The sequence below is a fragment of the Lampetra planeri genome, chromosome 54, assembly GCF_965212315.1.
Source record: "Lampetra planeri chromosome 54, kcLamPlan1.2.h2, whole genome shotgun sequence".
Taxonomy (NCBI): domain Eukaryota; kingdom Metazoa; phylum Chordata; class Hyperoartia; order Petromyzontiformes; family Petromyzontidae; genus Lampetra; species Lampetra planeri.
In genome coordinates, this window is record NC_136160.1 from 4,501,368 (window position 1) to 4,516,515 (window position 15,148).

At 55.4% G+C, this 15,148-nt stretch overlaps 1 protein-coding gene across 1 annotated transcript in view; it reads right to left on the reverse strand.

Moving 5' to 3' along the window:
• Positions 1–14,058, reverse strand: part of LOC144735260 (cadherin-2-like) — a 46,760-nt gene extending 32,702 nt beyond the window's left edge. The window contains exons 1-2 of the mRNA XM_078617764.1: positions 13,681–14,058; positions 10,120–10,219 (exon numbers count right to left, since the gene is read on the reverse strand). Of these exons, the coding sequence (XP_078473890.1) occupies positions 10,120–10,219; positions 13,681–13,755 (175 nt within the window). The 5' untranslated portion in view covers positions 13,756–14,058. The remainder of the gene's footprint in view (positions 1–10,119; positions 10,220–13,680) is intronic.
• Positions 14,059–15,148: the final 1,090 nt, after the last annotated feature.

The following is a 15,148-nucleotide window of genomic DNA, read 5'->3' on the forward strand; positions in this document are numbered from 1 at the left end:
AACTTGGGTTGCCGAGTTCGTAGCGCAGCGCGCTAACCGTGACACCACCGCTCCCCATACAGAACAGTTGCACACACACACAACGCGCGCACACACACACACAACGCGCGCGCACACACACACAGTATCCCCTAGACATCTGTGAAGGAGAGATTTCATCGCACAAGGTTGTTTCCTCGTTGAACATTTTCAAATAAACACTAACACCACACCACTCGCACACTAACACCACTCGCACAACAAACTCCACATATAAACACAGCATTCACACTCCTCTCACCCCAAGACAAAGATCCTCCGGCATAGCCTTCAACAGACTCGGAGCAAGTGCTGTTAGCCGAGCACTTCTCACCCAAAACACTCAGTACACAGCACTTTCATCCACACACCATCCCACACACTCGCACATAACCCAACAACGCTCATACATACACCACACCGTGCACTCACACACATACACCACACCGCGTACTCACACACATACACCATCCCACACACTCGCATCCACACTACACACTCCATGTCACACTCTCACACCACTGCACACTCCATCTCACACTCTCGCACCACACTGCACACTCACATCCACACACCATCCCACACACTCACGCACCACACTGCACACTCACATCCACACACCATCCCACACACTCACACCACACTGCACACTCCATCCCACACACTCACACCACTGCACACTCCATCTCACACTCTGGCACCACACTGCACACTCACATCCACACACCATCCCACACACTCACACACCACTGCACACCATCCCATACACTCACACACCACACTGCACACTCCATCCCACACTCACACCACACTGCACACTCGCATCGACACAACAACCACACGCAACAATCACTCACAAAAAACAATAACCCCGCCCCTCCCGTATAGCCCGTAACAGACTGTTGGGGAAAGTGCTGCTAGCGAGTAGAACCTATGAAGGCCGGCACTGCACACGAGGGGGGGTGTTTCCGGAATCACACACTCACCACACACTCACACCGCACACACTACACTCTCACCACAAACACCGCACACACACTACACCATCTCACCACACAAACTACACACTCACCGCACACACTCGTGCCTCAGCTCTAGCAGAGCGTCAATTCTCCACCGACAGTGGTGGTGGTGGTGGTGGGGGGAGGGCACCCCGACTGCACCGTCAACAAATTCCCAACGCAAAACAACGAGGCACTAATAAACCCATGGCGGCAATGACCGCAAACAAAAGGACGACGGCCATCAACAACAGCCACCACCAACCACCACCAATCACCGCCAACCGCCGCCAACCGCCGCCAACCGCCGCCAACCACCACCACCGCCAGCGAAAGTGCCTGGCGCAGGCAAACGGTGACGACTCCGCCGTCGGAGACGTTACTGCAGCGTCGGCAAAGTTGGTCGGCGCGCGGCGGTGCCGAGGGCACGATGAACGATGCGACGGCGGAGGGGGACGCGGCGGGGGTCACCCGACCGTGGCGGCAAGCGATCAGCATTCTATTACGCCGCCGTGGTGGCGAGATGTTAACAACCTCGCCTGGTATGCAGGAGATCGTCGCGGGTTCGATCCTGACCCTGAAGCCTGTTGTATATTTGGAATCTGTGTGTCTCTCTCTCTCTCACCGTGGTAGCGTGGATTTTTCCCTCCGTTTTTCCCTCCATGTTTAGAATCAACGTCACGCGTTCAGAGTATTTGACTGCCAGAAATGTGCACGTTACGATGAGCCACTTTCGCTCAGCTATCATTTGCGATGGCCAGGTTCGCTTGTGAATAAATAGCTATATTGCTCAGCGGGCCTGACCTGGTAAAATATGAATAGATATGAATAGTTAGTTATGGTTGGTTAGTATTATTATTTTATTAGTATTATTATTGCACACGCGAGTGCATGCCCTTTCATTAGACCCCGGAATGCATCGACGAGTCTCAAGATTCCTGCTGCAGGAGGGGACCTCTCTCTCTCCTGCAGTAACGTGGGAAATGTTTGTTTCCCCCGCAATGCCATCGTGTGTCACACAACCGTTCCAACCAGGCCCAAAACCTGGCCCAAACGCGGACGCTCGCGATTCGCTCGCTCTCGCACAGAGACAAAGACGACGGCTCGGGACAAACATCCCATCATCATCATCATCATCGTCATCATCACCCCCATCAGCTGGTCACTCACGCAGATACCGACCGGGCCTGATACCTCCTTAGCTTCCATGAATGGCCGAGGTCGTAGAGGGGGTGCGTTTTCAGGGGTTGCAGGCATGAGCCTCCCCCCCATGCTCATTCCTCACTCCCTCCCCACCGCCCCCAACCCCCGCATCCCCCACCCTCCTGCCTATGACCCTAAATAATTACTGGTAATTTCCCCAAAATCACCATCGCCACGGGCAGACAGGAATTTTTTTTTTACAGAAGAGGAAGTGAATGGGCGCTGTGTAAAATCGAAAAAAGAAAAACGAGAAATGTTCCTGTTTGTGGGAATGGCGCGTCGTCGTAGGAGGTCACGGTTCAATTCCAGGGCCGAGGCTAAACCAGGAAGCCGTGGGAGGCCAACAAAGAGGTGCCCTTGGAGGGGGTGGCAGGTGGAAGGACGTGAGGAGGTAGGCACACGTGATCGAAACCGCGAGCCGAAACTTGCCGTGCAGAATTTGCAGTTTTTTGGTGGTGGTGGTGTTGTTGTTGTGCGGTTAGGGAAATTTTTAAAACGTTTCCAATTTTACCCAATGAGGCTTTTATCGCGGGCGCACACGCCAGCCATTTGCGCTGCCAAGTCGGTCGGTCGCGGCGTACGGGCGAAAGAGGGGATTACCGAGGGAGCAACCGATACCCCTTCACAGAGATCCCCATTGCCGAGTGCACACAGCCCTCGCGGCGTAAGAGACCCCACCTGACCCCTCTTGGTAGCACGGTGAGAAACACCCCACCCCACCCGATACCGTCCCCCCCCCCTCCACCACCCCAGACATACAGCAACCTGCACAGTGGCACAGAGAGACTCCGAGAGACGCGGAAATCTCCCCACATCTGTGTGCACGTTGAACTTCTTCCATAGCCAACCATGCTAACTGGAGGTGCGGGATACAAAGACATCCACAGACGCGAGGGAGAATGCTTCAGGCACAGAGACCCCCCCCAACACACAGAGACAATCACACAGAGGTCACCATACCACCCCAAAAGTGTAGAGAAACCCTCAAAGAAGACAGAGACCTCCAAAGTCAGAGATCTCCACAGTCACACCGAGATCCCCGACACCCAACCACCGCGAGAGACAGAGACACACAGAGTACCGCCCAACCCAACCACCGCGAGAGACAGAGACACACAGAGTACCCCCCCCCCACCTAACCAACCCAGGAACACGCACTTCTATGCCCAGGCGCTCCCCTCATAAAAGATTCAAGATCCAGCCGAAAGCTGCAGCCGTAAACGAAAAAAAAACCAGGCCGAGCCGGATGAACGCGGCGCCCGCCAAAGAATCCGACTAGAGGTGGAATCTTATCGCTGTGGAGGGTGAGGTGGGGGTGGCGAGGTGGGGGGGGCAGCTGGCGAGTGTCAGCGGGAGTCCGCACGTGTTGGTGATGAGGGCCGGTGGACGGCCGTCAATCTGGAGCACCCCCCCCCACCCGCATTCCCCTCCTCATCCCTCGCATTGCTCCCCGTCATCGCAGCGGGGTGCAAGGGAAGTTGGTGGCGTTCGATGGGGTATGGTGGTAGTTGGGGGTGATTGGTGGGGGTACGGTGGTAGTTGTTGGCGATTTGGCGAAATACAGTGACAGTTGGTGGTGGTGTTTCGTGGGGTGCTGTGGTAGTTGGTGGTGATTGGTGGAGTACGGTGGGGTAATTGGTGGCGCTTTGTTGGATTCGGTGGTAGTTGCTGGCAATTGGCGAATACGGTGATAGTTTGTGGCGTTTGGTGGGGTACGGTGGTAGTTGGTGGGGTACGGTGGTAGGTGGTGGGGTAACATGGTAGTTGGTTGGGGTAAGGTAGTAATTGGTGATTTGTTAGGTTCGGTGATAGTTGGTGGCGTTTGGTGGGGTAAGGTGATAGTTGGTAGTGATTGGTGGGGTACGGTGATAGTTGGTAGTGATTGGTGGGGTACGGTGATAGTTGGTAGTGATTGGTGGGGTACGGTGGTAGTTGGCGAGGCACACGGTGGTAATTAGTGGTGTCTGGTGGGGGGGGGGAAGATATGGTGGAGGCCTGGCGGGGGTTTGGCAAGTACCCCACTCCACAAAGTGAGACATTCCTGCTCCAACCGGGGCACGGGCCGGTAAATTTAGCCACAGGGGTTTTCAGGAAAGGGGGCTTGGGGAGGGGGGCAGCAGCAGTGGTGGTGGTAGCGCTGGCGTCCTACATTCCGATGAGCTTAACTAACGGAGCGCAGCTGTGGCACGCGCCGGCAACACCGGGCAACAACCACCCCGGCGGGCAGCGGTTGATGGTAATCCAGCAGTGGAACCAATCCTGAGTGGAACCAATGGCGAGCGGAACGATCATCAAAGTGCGGAACGAATCTGGAATGGAATTGAATCTGCAGTGGAACGAATGTGGAACGTAGCAAAACGTGCGGCGGAATAAATGTGGCACGGAGTGAATCCGTGCCGGTATGATTTATGTGGAGAGGTACGGGGATTCCAAGTGGAACAAAATCTGAAGCGGAACAAAATCACGGAGAGGAACACAACCTGGAGAGAGGAGAGTTGAGGGGGGGCAGGTGAGAATGCGGGAGGGAGAGGAAGTGAGAGTGGGGAGGGAGAGGAATTGAGTGAGGAGGAAAAGACGTGAGAATGGGAAGGGAGAGAAAGTGAGGTGGGAGAGGAGTGAGAGTGAGGCGGGAGAGACGTGAGAGTTGTGAGAGAAAGTGAGAGTTTGTGTTGAAGAGACGGGAGAGTGGGGAGGGAGAGAAAGTGAGAGGTGGGAGAGGAGTGAGAGTGAGGCGGGAGAGACGTGAAGGTTGTGAGAGAAAGTGAGAGTTTGTGTTGAAGAGACGTGAGAATGGGGTGGGAGAGAAATGAGAGTGAGGCGGGAGAGACGTGAAAGTTGTGAGAGAAAGTGAGAGTTTGTGTTGAAGAGACGGGAGAGTGGGAAGTGAGAGAAAGTGAGAGTTTGTGTTGAAGAGACGTGAGAATGGGGAGGGAGAGAAAGTGAGAGTGGGTGTCTCTCTGTGCCCTCAGGGTGGGCCCGACTCGTGTCTCGCGCTCTGTAATCACCGCACAGGCACTCGCGTAACCAATTAGGGGATGACGAACAGCGCTCATTTCCCCCAAATTACGGGGCCCGGGGCCTAGCCCCACCCACCACGAGTGACCAGAATGACCCTGAGGGTGACCTCCACAACCCCAACAACACTGCCTCCACCACGCAGCGGGAACGCTTGTGTCTCACCAACCAACATCACCAAAATCACAACAAACACTGCAACTACCACCAACACCTCAATTACAGGTAACATTGCAACCTCCGTTAACACCACTGCAATCACGACTAACGCGGCAAACAACACCGAAATCAGTACTGACACTGCAAACCACCGTCAACACCACTTCAATCACAACTAACACTGCTACCATCACGATCACCGCTGCAAGAACCACAAAGCTACCCTGTATAGCTGTTAAACAGACTGTAGGGTCAACTGCTGTTAGCGAGCACCTATGAGACCAGAACGGCACACGAGGGGGTGGGTGGCCAGCACCACGCCCGGCCGGCTTTGTCTCCTTAGTGGCGATGTTTTTTTACACACCGCACCAGGTACTCATTTGAAGCTGAGTCAACCTCGAGGAGGCTGAGGACCAGTTCAGGTAATCGTCACTGATGTTGGCCGTGAGCAGGAATCAAACTCGGGCCGCCGGGGTTCGTAGCGCAGCGCGCTAACCACAACACCACCGCTCCCCACTACCCACACCCAGCTCCGACAAACCGCACACCCACGCTGGTTCAGTCGCGCCCCCCCCTCCGTCACCCTGCACCCCCCGTAGCTCCCATCTCTACCTAACTGCCTGAGCCTCCGCTAATTGGAATCGCCATGGCAACATCCACGGCGAGACGAGCGGGGTCGTGGGGTTAGGCTGAGAGGAGTGAGTAGAGGGGATCAAGAGGCTAGGGGGCGTGGGGGGACGGGGGGAGGTAGGGGGATCAGGGAAACCCACACCTCACGGGGGAGGTGTGGTGAGGGAGCGATCAGAGCTAAGGGAAAAGGGGGAGCAGAAGGATCAAGGAGTGGGGGAGCTGACACCGGAATAACGGAGGAGCGACGCAAGGGGGGGGAGGGTGTGGGGGCCGAGAGACGTCTTAGATGAAGAGATCAGAAACGTTAACGTGTCGAGGGAGAGATCTGACATCGGGTTTATTATTTTTTTTATGTGAAAAATTGTTTTAATCACACCTCAACGCGAGCTCGATGCACGGCACCGGTCGCCAAACGAAGAGAGCGGTTGGGGGGGGGGGAAAAACACAAATTCCGTGAACAGCAGCCCCGAGTTCGACGCGACAGGGCCCAGTGAGGAGGGAAAAAACTGGGTTCAGTCCCCGACCCAGGTGGGGAGAGCACCACGGTGGCTAAGAGATGTTAACTACCTCGCCTGGTATACAGGAGGTCGTGGGTTCCATCCCGACACCGACGCCTGCTGTATTTTTGGAGTTTGTGTGTCTCTCTCTCTTTCTATCCCCGTGGTCATGTAGATTTTTCTCCGGGACCTCCGGTTTCTTCCCTTCACATTTAGATTCGACATGCGGTATTTTGCTGCTAGAAATGTCCACGTGACAAGCCACTTCATTGAGCTATCATTTGTGATAGGTTACTTCTGAAAAAAAAGCTATATAGCTCAAGTGGGGCCTCACGTTTGTCAAAAAAATAGTTTAGTTTCATAAGTCAGGGTTCGTAGCGCAGCGCACCACCCACTACACTACCGCTCCACACACCCACTCACCCTCTCACTCGCACTCCTCACCCACTCTCACCCTTTCTCCCACACACCACTAGCGCGTAATGAGTGAGAATGACTCAAGGTCACACATTAACAAACATACTCGTGGAAAGAAAGGGACAGAGGGGGGAGGGAAAGGGGGGGGTGATATTCATTGCAACACTGTTATTGCCCCCAAAAGCCAGCAACAACCAGCACCATAAAACTTGCAAAAGATAAAGAGCACGAGGTCATTGTTATTAAGAGCTCGGGGAACGAGAGAGAACGATGGGAGGAGGGAATTCCCAAGCGGAGCAGCGTGGAAGGAAGAGGGCCAAACGAGAAGTGCAGTGTGGTCAGTGAGTGTGTGTGGGTGAGTGCATTGAGTGGGGAGCGGTAGCGTAGCGGTTAGCGCGTTGCGCTATGAACCTGGCGACCCGGGTTCGATTCCCGCTCACGGCTAACACCAGTGACGGATTATCTGAACCGGTCCTGGGCCTCCCCTAGGTCGACTCAGCCTTAAATGAGTACCTGGTGCGGTGTGTAAACATCGCCACTGGGGAGACAAAGGCGGTCGGGCATGGTGCTGGCCACCCACCCCATCGTTCGTGTACCGTTCCGGCCTTCATAGGTGCTCGCTAACAGCACTTGCCCCTACAGTCTGTTAAGGCTATACGGGGGATCTTTTTTTTTGAGTGGGTGAGGGAGTGTGGCCTGCAGTATGGCGAGTGGGTGTGCGAGTAAGTGGCTAGCTAGCAGCACTTGCCCCCAAACAGGCTGTTAGGACCTATACGGGGATATTTGTCTTTGTCGGCGAGTGAGTGGGTTGAGTGAGAGGCGTTGTGTGTGACCTGCAGTGTGGTGAGAAAGTAGGTGTGTGGGCGGGTGAGTAAGTGTGCGAGCGGATGGGAGGATGAGCAAGTGGGCGAGTATGCGAGTGTGTGTGACCTGCAACATGATGGTGGTTTAACACACTGTGGGCGAGCCAATTTTCAATTAGGCGTGATATTTCGGATGAGTTGTAGAATGAGATATGGGATACCGATTAATTATGCATTGCTGTTAAGAATTATGGGCAATATAAAAGTCAAAGTGATGTCCTGCTCAATAAGCAGTGAGTATTGCGCATTTCCTATTTACAACACTGCAGACGCCAGTGGGGAAAATTCCACGTTCCTATGACGGGCACGAGTCTACCTACATGACAATCCCCTGTTGCCTTCCCCGCAAAGTGGTACATAATTTATCGACTCCAGAGGGTTGATGGTAGGCTGAGTCAACCCCCCACCCCCACCACCCTAACCAGGGTTTGAAACCTCAAACTTCCGCTTGCTTGCGAGCAGCCCGGCTCTCAAGCTAAGCCACACACGGCCAGTTCTGTTAAGCATCGTGGTTTAAAGCAAATCAATGCAGTGTAAGCAAATATCTACATCTCTAAATAAATACGAAACTTAAAATACGTTTAAGTCCATCCGCCTATTGGCTTTCCAGGCCGACATTACCCATCAGCTTGCGGCAGCATTCATTTAACTCTGGATCGGTTTGTGTCTTTCTGGGTGCTAGGCTTGTGAACATGGGATGTGGGAAGATGTGGATCTGGGGATGTGGCATGAGATATTGGTCAAGTTATTTCACGTATCGAGTGGTTCATGCAAATTGCAACGCAAAACCGCTGACCATTGCGACGCCACGTTCACACACGACGAGAATATGAGGGCAAGGGAACGCACAACACAACGTGAACTAGAGAGAACACGACTGAGACACAACAAGACCAGGGGTACGCAGAACACCACAACACGAACTTGAGAGAACATTACAGAGACACAACAAGACCAAGGGTACGCACAACAACACGACGTGAACTGGAGAGAACGGAGAGAACACCACAGAAACACAACAGGCCAACACTTGGGGTTTGTCGCAGGCAACGTTACGTGCGTGCTAGACTGTGACGCCTTATTTTAGGAAGCTGGCTTGGGGGTGAAGCGGCGACACCGAGCACAACTTCCTGGATGCTCGCAACTTCCCGCGTCTCGTCCCGACGGCACTTGGCGCAGTTTCAAACGGAAGCGCCGCGTACCCAAGAGCAGCGAGCGTCGTTTACGAGGATTGTTCCTCGACTCCGGCGGTGCGAGCGAGCCGAAACGACAATTGATAATGATCATCTTGTTAAACGGCGCGCTGTCAAAGGCTCGTGCCACCAATTTCAAATAGTTTGGGCCGTGTCGGGTGGTGGAGGGTTCTTAACGACACGAGATTATTTGGGACAGATCGCGTACAGATCGTTACGTTGGCGAGCCTAACCCAAGCATCTATTGTGAATTATACAAGATGATGAACTCAGCTGGGAGCCAGTAAACACAAACTCCATGGAGAGGGGCATCATAAGAGAGTCCAGCGGAATGACGACCACAAAGATGACCCAAGACACCGGTAGGGATATCTGCAACGATGAGAAAGGCCGGTCCCCGGCAAGCACGCGTGCCAGAATCTCGGTCCAAGTTTGCGGAATGTTTTTAGTTTTTATTACCTGCAGGCGAACCTGTTTTGGGAAAAACACACAGCAGCAGCAGCATAACCGCCGCTTAATCTGAAACTTCTGCGGACAGTGCCCACAGCCTGCCAATCTCAGCGCCTTCACACGAGATATCCTTTGCGCTACGAGGACAGCGCGAAAACCGAATGTGGTCATGTTTAGTTTTTTTTTTTAACGTATTTGGGGTGTGGGGATGAGGAATGTGTGGGATCGGAGATAAGGGATGAGACATATATGATTGGGGATGAGGAACATACATGATAAGATACGAGGAATATGTGGGATTGGGAATAAGGGTATGAGGAATGTGGGATTGGGGATGAGGAATATGTGGGATTTGGAATAGGGGAAGAGGAATGTGGGATAGGGGATGAGGAATGTGAGGTTAAGGGATATTGCATCGGGAATGAGGGATGTGGGATCAGGAATATGGGATGAGAAAAGTGGGATCGGGGGGGGGGGGTACAGGGGATGAGGGTTTTGGTACCTGGGACAGGAGGGTAATGGTAGGGGGGGATCAATCATGAAAATAGGGTATGAAGGGGGACATGAGATTTCCTTAGATGGACGTGGCATTAGATCATGGCGAGAGGTATGTGGGAGATGAGGAATGTGGGATAAGGGGGTTGTGGAAAGGGGATCAAGCAGGACCCCTCACCTTTGAGCACCAGCTGGCCGGGCCGCAGGGTGTGGGTGCCCGGGCGGAGGTTCGTGCGCCGCAAGAACCCGGGCACGCACGCGCCCTCCTCATCCTCATCCTGCGACACACAAACAGACAAAGATTCCCCCCTTGTTAACGCACCGTTGGGGGTCAAGTTCCGTTCGCGAGCAGCAACCTGTGAACTGCCGGCACGGCGCACGAGGGGCATTCGTCTCCCCGATGGTGATGTTTACACGCCACAGCAGGTAATCATTGAAGGCCGAGGCAAAGTAAGGGAGGCCCAAGACCGATTCAAATATTAGCCATTGTTAATGTGGTCGTGAGAGAGAAATTAACTTTGGGCTTCCGGGTTCGTAGCGCAAAGTGCTAACCACTACACTAGCTCTCAAAACAAAGACCCCTTCCCGCATCGCCTTAACAAACTGATGTGGCAAGTGCTGTTTTTGAGCATCTATGAAGGCCGGCAGGGCACACAAGGGGGTGGGGGGGGTGGCCAGCACCACGCCCGGCCGCCTTTGTCTCCCCAGTGACGATGTTTACACACCGCACCAAGTGTACTCATTTGAGGCCGAGTCGACCGGGTTCGTAGCGCAGTGCGCCAACCACTCCACACACCGCCACCGCCTGTCACGCAATCCATTAAGGACTTAACCCTTCAACGATGCAAACTTCAACCCTGACGATGAATCCATAAGAACGCTTTTTTTTGGGTTCGATCACGTAAATATAAATTATTGTCGTTAACCCGCCACAACTGACACAGCCAATAAGTAAGGTTCGTCACGAAAACAAAAAGTTGCCAATTAGTTACCAGTTCAGCACACGGGTGCGTTGCAGAGTACAATCTGAGCATGACGTTTTCCGCTGGCGATTAACAAACAGCTCCATCGGGCGATTTGTTAGAATTGTGAAAGAAGCCTTTCCCGTTTCGGTCTTCAATAGAGTCGTCAAGGTGACGATGCAGCTCGATAAACCGAACAATCGACAATCAAGAAGTGGCAAACAACAAACACATCCTTCTCCTGGCCAGAGACCTGACGACACAAAATATCCCCCTGGGCTTCGATCTTCCGTCCCTGAAGTTTCTTGGGGCCCACACAAACCCCTGAATCGCACGAACTGCTGTACAAACTACGGCAGTAGCAACTAACTATACTCTTTGTAAACAATTGTTTTTAATTTCACCATGTAAGGCCCTCTAAGCTATATGGCTCTTTTTCAGAAGCGACCTGGCCCACAAATGATAGCTCAACGAAGGGGTTTATGTGAAAAATTATAGCAGCAAAATAATCTAAACGCTTGTATCTAGATGTGGAGGGAAAAACCGAAGGACCCGGAGAAAAATCCACACGACCACGTGGAGAACATTCAAACTCTAAAACATACAACGGGCGTCAGGGTCGGGATTGAACCCACGACCTCCTGTATACCAGGAAAGGTAGTTAACATCTCCTAGCCACCGTGGCGCCCAACATGATGATGCCGCACAAATTGGAAATTAAAAAAACCTCCGGGCAGTGCTTGGAAACTGTGGTCACCACCCACAACAGAATAATGGAAAGTGAATATCGACATCGTAGGCTCGATTGACAAATACGGAGGTGTGAGAGGCATTTCGTCATCACAGCAGCGATTATTCACCACCCCGCCAACTCCTGTTCTGGCTAAAAAAAAACACTTCAATGCAAAATTAGTTGTTGCTGTACGGCAACATGAGCCACACGAAGACAGATCTACAGATTCACACCGAGACCCATGGACTCACATACAGACCCGTGAACTCATATACAGATCTCTAGATTCACGTCAAGACCCATAGACTTACACAGATCCATGGACTCACATCGAGACGAGTAGGCTCACACACAGATCTAGATTCAGATCGAGACCCATAGACTCGCATACAGACCCATGGGCTCACACACAGATCCCTAGGTTCACGTCAAGATCCATAGACTCCGATAAGATATCCAGAACCACACGCATATCTATAGATTCCCCATACAGAACCATAGACTCAAAGAGACCTGCCAATACTGTAACGTATATGAAGGAGGCATCATCGCAACAGCGATAACACCAATTTCACTACTCCTTGACGCAATCATCAGGCTCATCAATCTCGCTCGATGTAAAATCACAGCCGCTTCTCCACATCATCATCATAAGCCACACGGAGAAGTCACCAAAGATGCCTAAGCAAACTACGGGGGCAAGCGCTTATAAAAGGCCAATTTGATGGGGTGGGTGGCCATCACCACGCACGGTCGCCTTTGTCTCACCAGTGCTTGATAGTTGCACACAGCACCAGGCACTCATTTAAGGCTCAGCCGACCTAGGGGAGGCCCGGAAGCGGTTCAGATAATCGTCACTGTTGTTGGTCGCGAGCGCGAATCAAACTCGGGTCGCCGGGTTCGTCGTGAAGTGCGCTAACCGCCGCGCCACCGCTCCCCAAGCGCGCACACACATCCAGGAGGATTGAGGGGGACACAAGATAGAAGGGAAGCTGGGGAGAGACGGGGGGGCTCCCCCAGGGAGAGAAGGGGGGCCCCCCAGGGAGAGAAGGGGGGCCCCCCAGGGACAGAAGGGGGGCCCCCCAGGGAGAGACGGGCCCCCCCCCAGGGAGAGAAGGCCCCCCCCCCCTGGGAGAGACGGGAGGCCCCCCCAGGGAGAGAAGGGCCCCCCCCCAGGAAGAGAAGGGGGACCCCCCCAGGGAGAGAAGGGGGACCCATGGGGATAGAGGGGGGCCAGGGGGATAGAGTGGGGGGCAGGGGGATAGAGGGGGGGCCAGGGGGATAGAGGGGGGCCAGGGGGATAGAGGGGGGGCAGGGGGGTAGAGGGGAGGGCAGGGGGATAGAGGGGGGGGCAGGGGGATAGAGGGGGGGCAGGGGGATAGAGGGGGGGGGGCAGGTGGATAGAGGGGGGCACCCAATGAGAAAGGGAATCCATGAATCGAGGGGATGCAGGGGGTAGCAGAGAGAGGAGGAGGTGGTGGTGGTGGGGGGGTGATCTCGGTGAGAGAAAGAGCGGCGAGAGAGGGGAGCGCGCGGAGAGCGATGAGCGTGGAGCCGAGATCGTATTACACGGGGAGGGAGAGACGACGAAGGGAAGAGGATGGAGGAGGAGGGGGGGGTGCCGAGAGAGGGGATGAGAGACCGACGATGCAAGGGGGTTTTTCAATGGACAGGAGAGAGCGAGGGGGGTGTGTGCATGGGGATGCGATCGCATGGGGATGATGAGTGCGGGGAAACGAACGGGATGGTTGCAGCGGGGTGGTGGGGGGGAGATGCGAATGGGTTTGAGCGAAGAGATCGCGAGTGAGAGGAGGAGGAGGGGACCCACGAGGTTGTAAAGTGGCAAAGGGGGATAGGGCAGCAAAAGGGGATGAGGCGGAGACGACACGGACGAGAGGATGCGTGGAGAGGAGCGAGGGCTTCCAAGGGGATACGTGGGGTGGGTGGGGGGGGTTAATAAAGGATGCAAACGGGGGGGGCTGACGAACGAGCTTGAAAAGGGGATAAAGGGGATGAGGAGGATGGGGCTAAGAGACCCCGTTACCTGAGACTCCGCTTTCACCGCGCCCAGCAGCAGCAGCAGGGGTAGCAGCAGCATCCTGGGGTACAGCCCCCTCATTTCGGGGGTTCCTCTTCAGGGTCCCTGAGTCCCCCAAGGTCCGCCTCAGAGAAGGGGGGCTCGTCGCTTTGTCTCGCGCCGAGGGGGTATCGATGGCTACTGCTGCCGTTTGCAAGGTCCCTGATTTTGTTTTGTGGTGGTGACGAGGGGGGGTTTGGGCGATTCCCCGATCTCGGGAAGGGATATCTGGGGGGGGGTCTGGGGGGGGTCTGTGCCCCCTGGCTGCTGTCGGGGGTCCCGGGCTCGCGGGGTCCGTTCGGCGACTGCGCCCGCGGGAAAATGGCGCAGAGCGCTGGCGCGAGGTTGAGAGGGAGAGAGGGGGTGGGGTGGTGGGGGTGGGGGGGAGGTAGCACCTGGCGTGACGTCACTTCCCGAGTGACGAAATGGCACCGCCCACTACCTGCGGGGGAGGGGGAATGAAGGGGGGTGGAGGGGTGTGAATAAAGTGGGGGGGGGGGGGGGGACAAAGTGGGGAGGGATAATGAGGGAGGGGAATAAAGTGGGGGGGGATAAAGTGGGGGGGGGGGGGAATAAAGCGGGGGGGGGGGATAAAGCGGGGGGGGGAATAAGCGGGGGGGGGGGATAAAGCGGGGGGGGGGAATAAAGCGGGGGGGGGGGATAAAGCGGGGGGGGGGAATAAAGCGGGGGGGGGGGATAAAGCGGGGGGGACATAAAGCGGGGGGGGGGATAAAGCGGGGGGGGGGAATAAAGCGGGGGGGGGGATAAAGTGGGGGGGGGGAATAAAGCGGGGGGGGGATAAAGCGGGGGGGGGGATAAAGTGGGGGGGAGAATAAAGCGGGGGGGGGATAAAGCGGGGGGGGGGAATAAAGCGGGGGGGGGGAATAAAGCGGGGGGGGATAAAGCGGGGGGGGGGGGATAAAGCGGGGGGGGGATAAAGCGGGGGGGGGATAAAGTGGGGGGGGGATTCAAGCGGGGGGGGGGATTCAAGCGGGGGGGGGGATAAAGCGGGGGGGGGGATAAAGCGGGGGGGGGAATAAAGCGGGGGGGGGATTCAAGCGGGGGGGGGGAATAAAGCGGGGAAAGCGGGGGGGGGGGATAAAGCGGGGGGGATAAAGTGGGGGGGGGAATAAAGCGGGGGGGGGAATAAAGCGGGGGGGATAAAGCGGGGGGGGAGGAATAAAGCGGGGGGGGATTCAAGCGGGGGGGGGAATAAAGCGGGGGGGGGGGGATAAAGCGGGGGGGGGAATAAAGCGGGGGGGGATAAAGCGGGGGGGGATAAAGCGGGGGGGGGAATAAAGCGGGGGGGGGGGGGAATAAAGCGGGGGGGGATTCAAGCGGGGGGGGGGATAAAGCGGGGGGGGGAATAAAGCGGGGGGGGGATTCAAGCGGGGGGGGGGAATAAAGCGGGGGGGGGGGATAAAGCGGGGGGGAT